Genomic DNA, 9,884 nt, shown 5'->3' with positions numbered 1-9,884 from the left:
TGAGCAGTGTGGAAGCAGCAGGGGTAGGATGTAAGAAGAGGCAAGTTGGATTTCATTAGACCCAGGCTGCCTAGAAGTAAATGTAAATGAAATCCTGTACCTAAGGAGGTGACATCCTCAGCTGTCAGCCTGCAGTTGTTAAGTCGAAGGGCTTTTAGCAGGTTCACGTGATGAAGATGAACAGTGAGAGCTTTCAAAGTCCCACCAACACAACCATTCCAGGACAGGCTGATCTCTTCCAGGTCTGGGAGAAACGGCAGTAAAGAAGCTGTAAAAAAAAGAAAAGAAAATGCGTATTCTGTTTGCATGTTATCTGCACACCCTTGATGCCAATACATCTTAATACAGAGATGCTTTCTACAACCAATATAGCATTATAAAGCCGTGACAATTTGTACCTCAGTTTTCTTATCTGTAGTCTGAGTGCAAGGACATTCATCTGCTTCATAGACCTGTATGACTTTTGCATTTTTATATATATTACATAATTTATATAATTTATTAATTGACATTTCTCAGGGGCCTGGGACCACCATGATGTTAATTAAAGCCAGGCCTGTATAAAAGAAAGGGAAGGGAAAAGAGAAGAGTGAATAACTGAGCAGGCAAATAAGAATTAAAAAAATGTATGAAGTGACGAGTTGAATAAAATGTATATTTACCCAGCTCTGTTACATCTGCTGTACTTAGTGCACAATTATTTAGATCCAGATTCTTGCTGTTGGGTTTCTTTCCCAGTTTCTGCATGAACTGGTTAAATCTCTCCTCACCAGATGGTGACTCCACTTCAGAAATGAGATGTGAAAGTCCATCTAAGTAACAAAGAAATAGGGCCCTGGTTACCTCTGCTACTAACACAATGGGTAAAACCTGTCTGTGGCTGTCAGGTGAAGACTTCAGGAAATTAATTAAACCTGTCAGTAAACCAGGCTCTATTTTTGATCAACATGGGCCGATAACCTGAGTGATAAGATCACTATAGATCAGATTTCTATAAAGCTCCTGATGCAGAGTGAGAAAAGAATCTCCTGTTGCACATCTCCATGCTACCTTATGCTAGTGACTTTGGATGTTTGCACCACCAGTTCAAGGACATGACATTCATGCAAAACTCTGCACTGCAGCTATTCTGGATGCACAAGTCGTATAACCACCTCTGTGTGCCTGCGCTGTAGCCATGCTGCTGCAATACAGTCTGTACTTGATCAGTTAGCACTGAGTGACCCTGCAGTTGTGTGGTGAACCTGCTGCTTCCTTCATGATAGCCCATGTTCATCTTCATACATTGTCTTTGTAAGGCAGTTCCTGCTTTCCTTAGCTTTGCAAAGCAACCCCCACTTACCTCCTTCTTCCATGCAGTCTGTACAGCAAGGAACACTGTATTTACGTTCATTGCTAAACCCTTTAAAAAAATCAGTAATTTCACCTAATGCTGGAAAAAAAGCAGCCAAGAATTACACAAAATAGCAATCCCACTCTCAGTGCCTGTCCCCTCATTGTTTCCCTAAACCTACCCAAAACTCTTAGGACAAAGGATGTGGTCTAAGCCTTCCAGCTCAGTTTTAAAAATAGCCTCATGTTCTCTGGTGTGGATGTAAAGAGTATTCTGTGCACAAAATAACATACATGATGAATTTCCATTCCTTCCCCCTCCCCAGTGCCAAGTGGTATGAAACATCTGCTCTCGTTATCTTCAGATTGCTTTAGCAGCAGGGCAGACAGAGACCGATCTTAAATACAAGCCAAGCTACTGCTCAAAGCTTGGCTTTGAAACCAAATAAGCTCTGCAACTAATGAGCTGGCTCCAGCACTGACCTCTCACATTGGAGATCAAGAGAGAGGCCACCAAAAGCTTTATCCCTCCTCAGCAACATGGATCTCACTCCTTGCTTGGCACCTATCAAATTAGAGGGTACATCCCTGGTAATGTTCCAGTCAGAAGCAAATCCTGGATAAAGGATAAACTATAGGCAACAAAATACAGCATTTTGGCTAGCAAGAAGAGCAAGTGATTTTCTATGAAATTAAAATATATATACGTACATGTATTTCATTATTGTACCAGCATTACCTTCTACAGAGAGATCTTGCTTCTCACTCTGATCATCAGCTCCAGAGTTGTTTATTTCTGTTTCTTCAATTTCTCTTCTGTCCTTGCCTTTAGATTTCCCAAAGTCAAAGCCCCTGAAGAATTTTTTGATGGCTGAAGGCTGCTCTTTTCTTTTTCCAGGAGAGGACCTCTTCCCTTGGAACTGTTTTATAGCGAAGTCAAATGGTGAACTCTTCAAGATGTCCTCTTCATGCTTATCTTGGCAGCTCTGAATGCCATCTTTCAGGGGATCAGCAGACATAGAAGGAATTAGTTTTAGTAACATTTACTCTTGCTTACCCTCTCTCATAGTGGCAGATGCACTAGAGAATTTCCCACCACTCTCTCCATGCTTATATCAGAAAAGCACGGTTTAGTGGACCAGACTCTGAACTATTCTACTCCTTCAAAAGGAACTGCAAATCCTCAGTATTTGCACAGCAGACTCAGTGGTCCCAGTATTCACCAGTACAAGTATCGCTCTCTGCTGCCTTGTTAATGCAGACTGGTCCTAAGGCCACCCCACCTGGCCACCGAGCACTGAAGGGCTAACCTGCTGCTTCCCCTGTCTCTTAATCCCCAGGTTCAGTTCAGAGTCTCGTGGCCACATTAAAGAGGCAAGGCTGAGATGTCCTCGTTTGGCACCAAAGTGATTCTTCGTGCCAAAGACCAGTCTGGCAGTCAGGATGGTGAGAGGAGGAGGTCTGCAACAGGGAGGACAAGGACATTCTTGCCTGAACAATGTTGCAGGCTCCCAAGTTCAGGGTGGAACGTGCAAACAAAACCCCATTAACCTTAGAGCAAAGCTGAAGTGATAGTGCAGAAAACAACCAGATATTGTAGCTATGAACACTGGGAGTGTGCCGATGCTGGAAGAAAACAAGCCCCCCAGATAGCTTGTTTGGAACAGCTCTGTACTATAGCGACCTCAGTTTCAGTGGCTAATTCACAGGTAAATTAAAGTTACACTTTATAATAATTTATACACATTCTTTCCTTATTGCTGTTTATCCTACAGAAGCTATAGCATCATCTGGTGATTCTGAAGCTGCTTTGTTTTTCACTAAATATTAATTTAATGCTCGCTCTTCAGTTTTAATTCTAGCATTCTCCTGCACATGCTTTTTACCATGCAACCAGTCATAAAAACTAAGCAGACATTCCTTGACTTTTGCTTTGTGAGGACTACGTGGAAAAGGCATGCATCAAGTACAAGGGGGAAGACCTGTGCTCAGACCTTGATGCTGTAATACACCAGAGCTCATGAATGGATTTCTGTGCTCACACAGATTCCCCCTTCCCCAGCACAAAACCCCCCCCCAAACTCATTCCACAGTTCTCCATCATCTATAGAGCACATGAACTGAACTATTTTAATAATCATCTGTTATATGTAATATCACTGGCATCAACTTTCCAAAAAAGAGAGACACATGAAGAGGTATCAGTAACCCTATGAATTTCACAGATAGTTTTCATGTTACTATAACAAGAATCAGGTCAGGGGGAAAATGTCAAAATAACGCAAATGTAGTTTTTATATACACACACTTTTGTGCCTCTGTGTGCATATATATATAAATGTGGGTATATGTACTGATGTATCTATATATATGCAGGTAAATTTTCTTACTGTGTTGGAAGTTAACTGCCATAATACAAGTGTTCAAGGGCAGAGCACTTACAATTACGAGAAGCTGATGCACTGTTTAGTCTTGCTCTTAATAGCCTGTCACAGCTCTACTTCTTATAAGTACAAAAAGTATACAAAACAATGTACATAGCTGTACGTGCACATTTACTGAGCTGTAAAGCCATGCTGGTTACCCTGGCTGTGTTTTCATGCTGTAAAATCGTATTATTTTAAACAAAGAAACATACCTGTCTCTTCCATTGGTACAGTTGAGGATCTGTTTCACCTTGTACAGCGCTTTCAGGGCTTGCAGAAGTAAGCCATGACATGCAAACAAAACTTCACTTCTTTTCCTAACAGGACTTTCCACATACTTTTATTTCAAGAGTTTCTGTCTTCATCAGTTTGATAGCAGCAGCTCCGCACAAGTGGTTTGTGGGCTCTTTCCGGATGGCTCTATTCCTCTGCACTGTCTTCCGATGTCAGCCTGTGGTCCCTGGCGTCTCTTTTCGGGGCAGAGGGGGGTTGAGAAGTCCATTTAAATGCTCTGATGATGTCCCAGCTTGGATCACTCACAAGGCAGAAATCAGGAAGCAGTAGCACAGACTTTGGCACTGCACACTAACCTCTGCATGTCCCCGAAACAGCTGTTGTTAGAAGAGGCTGAGTCACCTTATAGATCAGGTTACCAGACTACCTGAAGAAAAGCTCTTTGTTTTCCCACCCCTTTTGTCCATACTGGTCAGAAATAGCTGCAGGAGGTTGAGCAAAGCCGTGCTGTCAGCAGGACGTGGCATGGTTCAGTAAGAAAAAGGAATACAGAGGAGTAGCACACTCCTGTTCATTTTAGGGCAACAGGAGACATGAGAGGAGAGGTCCCACTGCATCATCGGTACAATCTGCTTGTAGGCAATCGCATGATACAACATTACGACGCAATCATTTAATATGTCGTATACATACATCAAACTTCACTATACCTTTTTTTATCTGTCTGTCTGCCCTAGAATCTAAATTCCATGATGGCAAATGTTACCATTTCTAGCTTAAACAAACTCATGGCCATTTATCCTGAATCTCTTTAGCTTTGACGATTCTTTTTAACCCGGAGTCTTCACTTTAGTAGGCTAAACCAAGCAAACTCTTCTCATCTCCCCTCACATGTCAAACTCATTTCCTTTGTCATTTCCTGCTCACCTTTGTCTGCACCTGCTGCAATATAACATATTGCTTGCTTAAATACAAGGGACCATACACCCATATGTATACACTAAAGACATGAGCAAAGTGGAGTGCTTTTGGTGGGGAACGATAAAGCTGGTCAACAAAACTAATGACTCCTTTAAAAGCAGCTGAGCAGACACCAGCCGTGAGGACACGCTTGACTCAGTGTGTCAACACACAAATGATTCAGACAGGGTGGAATGAGGCATGGGGTGCTGCTAGGAGCCGATAAGATTAAGAGAAGAAAAACCTGAAGTGAACATCAGGAAAATCCTCCTGCCCATGAGAAGTACCATGCTGGGAAACATTTATAGCAGGAAAAAACGCATAAAACCACGGCAATGAACCATCTTTCCCTGCAGGAATGGAAGGCACAGCTCGATTCCCAAGCAGAAAGGATCTCCAAGTTGGTTTTAGGGTTTTCTGACATCAGGAGTAGCTATCCTGTTCCAATTTCTGACACTAACATCTCCCTGCAAGCCTGTCGGCACCGGGAAAGATCACCTTCCTGTGTGCTAACTCACCTCCCGTGTTCAGGCATCTTAGCTACACAGACAGTCAAACCCCCCCAGCATTTCTGTCGGTAAGGAACTCGTTCAATTTGACAGCTCTTTTCCATTTTCCTTGTTGTGCTTAACGATGGAGCGGCCAGGGATGAAGCAGAGACAAGGCAACCTGTGTTCGTGAATATGGGCCAGGCTCTGCTGGCCCAAAGACACTCGATGCCCGCTGCAGTTCAGTGAGAACATGGAGTGGGAACATCTGATAATCTCCACTCCCTGGAACTGGGGAAATCCTTAAGCATGTTAAGCACTGATTACAGTGGTTAGGCTGGGCTAACTTGAACGCTCTGACATCAGTGTGTTAGGTGATGTCTTGCCCATTCAGAAATTCTTTCCCCACTTTAGGCTGTTGAATGACAGTGAAAATACCTCATGGCACCGTGACAGCATCCCTGTAATCCAGTGAGAAGGGAAATGTAGTTTTGCGGTGACCTAGTTTCCTCTTCCTAGACAGTAAATCTTTACCTTTCTTTACAGCAGCTACGTGGGAAGAGGGGACAACAGGGCTGTCCCAGAGCAAAGCAGGATAACTAGAGTAAGGCAGCTGCACTGGGCTGAAAACACGAGTGTTACTTTGCAATAGCTTTGGCTGTGCCATGAACACGCAATATATCACGACGGCCAGGCCCAGCCTTGCCCCAGTTAAATGCTAGACTGGGCCTTGCTACATTAGTTGCTGTCTCCTCTGTGGCATACTTCTGAACGTGTGTCCTGCTCCTGCCTCCCAGACCTGTGTGTCTGCTTCTTGCAGTACGTCACGGACAGCACAGGGCAGGCTCAGCTTTTGGAGTTTAAAAATAATAAACGCCTTCCCCTTTCTATCCAGTTAAATGGTTTGTGACCATCTGCTGAGTGCTCAGTGTCACACTTGTTTATGTCTACTCTTGCCTCTGTGTAGACCTGGGGCAAGGTTAGGAACAGAACCAATTTTGGAACAAAATAGTTAAAGTTGCATCCCACACAGCATCCACTGGTGAGAGATTAATGTGGATTTTTGTACTTTGCCTCATTGTGACTCCTTAATCCGGCATATATTCCAAAGAAATAATGCCATTAGAGGATTAGTGCCACAAGTGCATTTGAAAAAAAGGATTTGCAAACATTGAAATCCTATATTCTATGTACTTAATCACTGAGTATCATTTTGGGGATTTCCTCTCCCTTTAGTAGTGTCTCTTTCAATGAAATCCAAGCAAAGTAGCAACTCTGTTTTGGATGGCCCTTATTATCCATTAAAGGAAAACAAAACCCCAAGCATCTGGTTAAAATAATATCAAATCTAAACACACTGGACTAAACCATCCTTGCTGTTGTACAATCGTTGCAGTTTTACCAGGGAGACACTTGGCCCAGTATTTATATAGAATTTAATAATTCTGGATATTTATCTGCTAGGGACTTTTAATATTGAGTCCTGTAGCATACAGTAGCACAGTGACCTTTGTTTGCTTCTTAGGCAGTTCCCCAGCTTCGCTCACACCCAGTGAAACCACTGTTCTCTCTGTGGAAGAGACTGAATCACAGCCATGTTATTCTTTCTCCCTTTCCTTAGCACACACCTCTGCTGCTCTGTCTCCCTTTTCTGCATGACTGTCACTGCCTGCAGCAGCCTCTGGGGGCTTCTCTTGCTTGGCTCGATTTGTTGCAGGCTAGGGGAAGTGGACAGTTGCATGGGCCAAGAAATTGCTGGGGGTGGAAAAATGCTTATTGCCCCATTGCTGACTTTGCCAGTGCCGGGTGACTCGCTCTTGGGCTGTGCTGACACGAATACATGTGCCAGGAGCTGCTGCCAAATGAGGGTTGGGGAAGAGTGGCCTGCTCCTGTACCAGGTTCACTGCCCTCACCTTTCCCAGCCACGTGCATCAAACCATGCCCTCCACAGCTCTCTCCATCCCCTCTCTCCTGCTCTGGCCCTTCCCTTCGTCCTCTGACTTTGACTCAGTTCTGACCCCTTATAACTGAGGCAGCGAAATTCAGCCTTGCCTACGTAGCTGAGAAGCCTTCAGCTGGCCCTGGTGATACGCTGCTGGTGCCACAATATCTGTGTCATCCACTAATTTGATGTTGATGCTCTTTACACCCAGGCAATTCACAGGGCAGCAAGGATCGGCTTTAGGGCCAGACAAAAACCTTCAGAAGAGATGATGGGTTGGAAGGACCATTTCCCAAGGATGAACAAATAGATGCAGCTGCGCTCACTAGCGGGAAGTGCTCTGCAGAACCTAGGTTAGGAAATGTAGCTTGGGCTGCCAGGTAGAGCTCAGCAGTGTGCTGCCATCTGGATAAACACTTTTTCCATATATTCTTATGCTCTCAGAAATACTGAGCAACACTGACGCTTCCCTGGAGCAAAGTCATTCCAGACTTCCCTGCACTGAGATCAGTGTGCAAGCCTGAGGATTCAACTGGGTCCAAAGTATCTGAGTATCCTCATAATTTCCCACAAAATAAATATTTGACCTTCTGATTTTAATAGCCCATCAGCCTACAGTAGTTCCTGAGGCAGCTGTTTAAAATACATTTCACTGGGTTATGAAAACTAAAACCAACCCACTCACTCCTTATTTATGTAGTAGACTGATCACAGGAGGGTTTGAAAAGGCACCAAGAACGTACAAAACCAGCTAAAACCTTGGGTTCAGAAATGCATACACCTCTGAGCATCCTTAAACAGTCCACTAATCTCAGTGAGACTTTTCATGGGTGGAAAGGTTGAGGAAGATTTTGACTTTTCACTGTATTTTTACACTTTAAAACATAACAAAAAGTAAAGTTACGAAACTCTGGTGCTAGCGTGCAAAGGTGGGCTCTGCCTGACCTGCAGGGGCTGCAGACTTGGCAGGACAGCCTTGCAGGTGCATGTGCTGGATGAACTGGTCGTGAGCAGAGCTGTCTGATGGCCTCTGTTGCCATTGATTTTTTAGAGTTTAAGAATTTCAACCTTACATATACCAGCACAAGCTGCTAAACACAAACTGTAGAGTTCTAAAATATATTCTTTTTCCCAAAGCCAGAATTTACCTTACCTACCATAAAATAATAGCAAGGATAAGTAGATTTTTCCAACTCCTATTTCATATTGAATATGCATTTTGATTTCCATAAAAAGCATGATCACAGCAAATGTATCTTTATATCCACCACACAGATACTTTTAACACTCTGAGACTGAGTTACTCTTTTTGAAATGGAACTACACAAATACAAGCTTAACGTCTCATTCTCTATTACAATATACTAGTCTGTTGGAGAAGATTTTCAGGGCTGGAAAATTCGTTTTGGTTGAACTTATGCCAGGAATAATCCCCTTTCAGTTAATCATTTACATGAATGGGTAAGCTGCAGAGTTCATGCAAGGCCTGCAAACTAATATTAATTACTAGAAACCTAATTAGAAATCAACAGAGTCAAAGGATCAGTGGTAGTTCCATACGGTACCATCTGGTACAATGGGTCTGGATAGTTCAGCAAAACTGCCCACCGCATTCCGTGGAACTTCAACCTGCATACATGTTGCCAGAGAGAGCAAGTTTATGCTGCTATGTGAGCTAGCTGTAAAGCATTTTTAGGGTCATCCTAAATGACAGCATCTGAGTCCCTGTATTTCTAGCTGTTATTTCAAAGGTCAGTTCAAAAATGAGCATTTACTCCACAGTTTTCTTTTTGAACGCAATACCGATGCAGTCGTAATTTGCCTTTCCACATCCAAACCCACCCTAAATCCATGCACGGAGTAATGAAAAAAAAAAATCCCCAAACAAGCAAATACGAAAGCGTCTGCCATTAAATGGTTTAATTAAAGATAATAAGTGTGTGTATTGTCATTTGCTTTGTTAATCACTACTCCAATGTAAAAAGGCACATCCAGAGTGGACAAAGTGAAATTCTGTAGATGACACAAACATGGCAGAGTGCGGCTTCCATTACCTCTGGTGTGCGTGTGTGGAAATGGTAACATAAATTTACCAACTTCTTTACTCTTTCAGCATGTGGCCAGTTTGAAAATTTTGACCAAAACATTTCAGTTGCTTGAGACCATGCTAGCTAAATAAAAAATCATGGTTTTGAAAAGTCAGTTTGTATGGTTTTAAATCCAGACCTCTCTAACCATTTTGATTCAGGGACACATAAAATACAGCCTTCTTTCAACATAGAATCATAGAATCATAGAATGTTTTGGGTTGGAAGGGACCCCTAGAGGCCACCCAGCCCAACCCCCCTGCAGGAGCAGGGACACCTTGAACCACATCAGGTTGCTCACAGCCCCGTCCAACCTGGCCTTGAATGCTTCCAGGGATGGGGCCTCCGCCCCCTCTCGGGGCAACCTGTTCCAGGGTTTCACCACCCTCATCATAAAGAATTTCTTCCTTATAT

The 9,884-nt window shown here is 43.3% G+C and overlaps 1 protein-coding gene across 2 annotated transcripts in view; it reads right to left on the bottom strand.

The window, feature by feature from the left end:
- The window catches only part of LRRC31 (leucine rich repeat containing 31), a 13,453-nt gene extending 8,740 nt beyond the window's left edge, over positions 1-4,713 (bottom strand). The window contains exons 1-4 of one of the 2 annotated variants that reach the window (XM_035901182.1): positions 3,971-4,713; positions 2,072-2,329; positions 663-812; positions 101-268 (exon numbers count right to left, since the gene is read on the bottom strand). In XM_035901182.1, coding sequence (XP_035757075.1) covers positions 101-268; positions 663-812; positions 2,072-2,329; positions 3,971-3,983 — 589 coding nt within the window. In that variant the 5' untranslated portion in view covers positions 3,984-4,713. Of the gene's footprint in view, positions 1-100; positions 269-662; positions 813-2,071; positions 2,376-3,970 lie in introns of those variants that run through there. The other variant, XM_009645770.2, reaches the window with a different exon arrangement.
- Positions 4,714-9,884: the final 5,171 nt, after the last annotated feature.

This window comes from Egretta garzetta, unplaced genomic scaffold, assembly GCF_000687185.1.
Source record: "Egretta garzetta isolate BGI_Z169 unplaced genomic scaffold, ASM68718v1 scaffold638, whole genome shotgun sequence".
NCBI classification, from domain to species: domain Eukaryota; kingdom Metazoa; phylum Chordata; class Aves; order Pelecaniformes; family Ardeidae; genus Egretta; species Egretta garzetta.
Note: the sequence above shows the minus strand (reverse complement) of the source record. Positions and strands in the feature narration are given on the sequence as shown.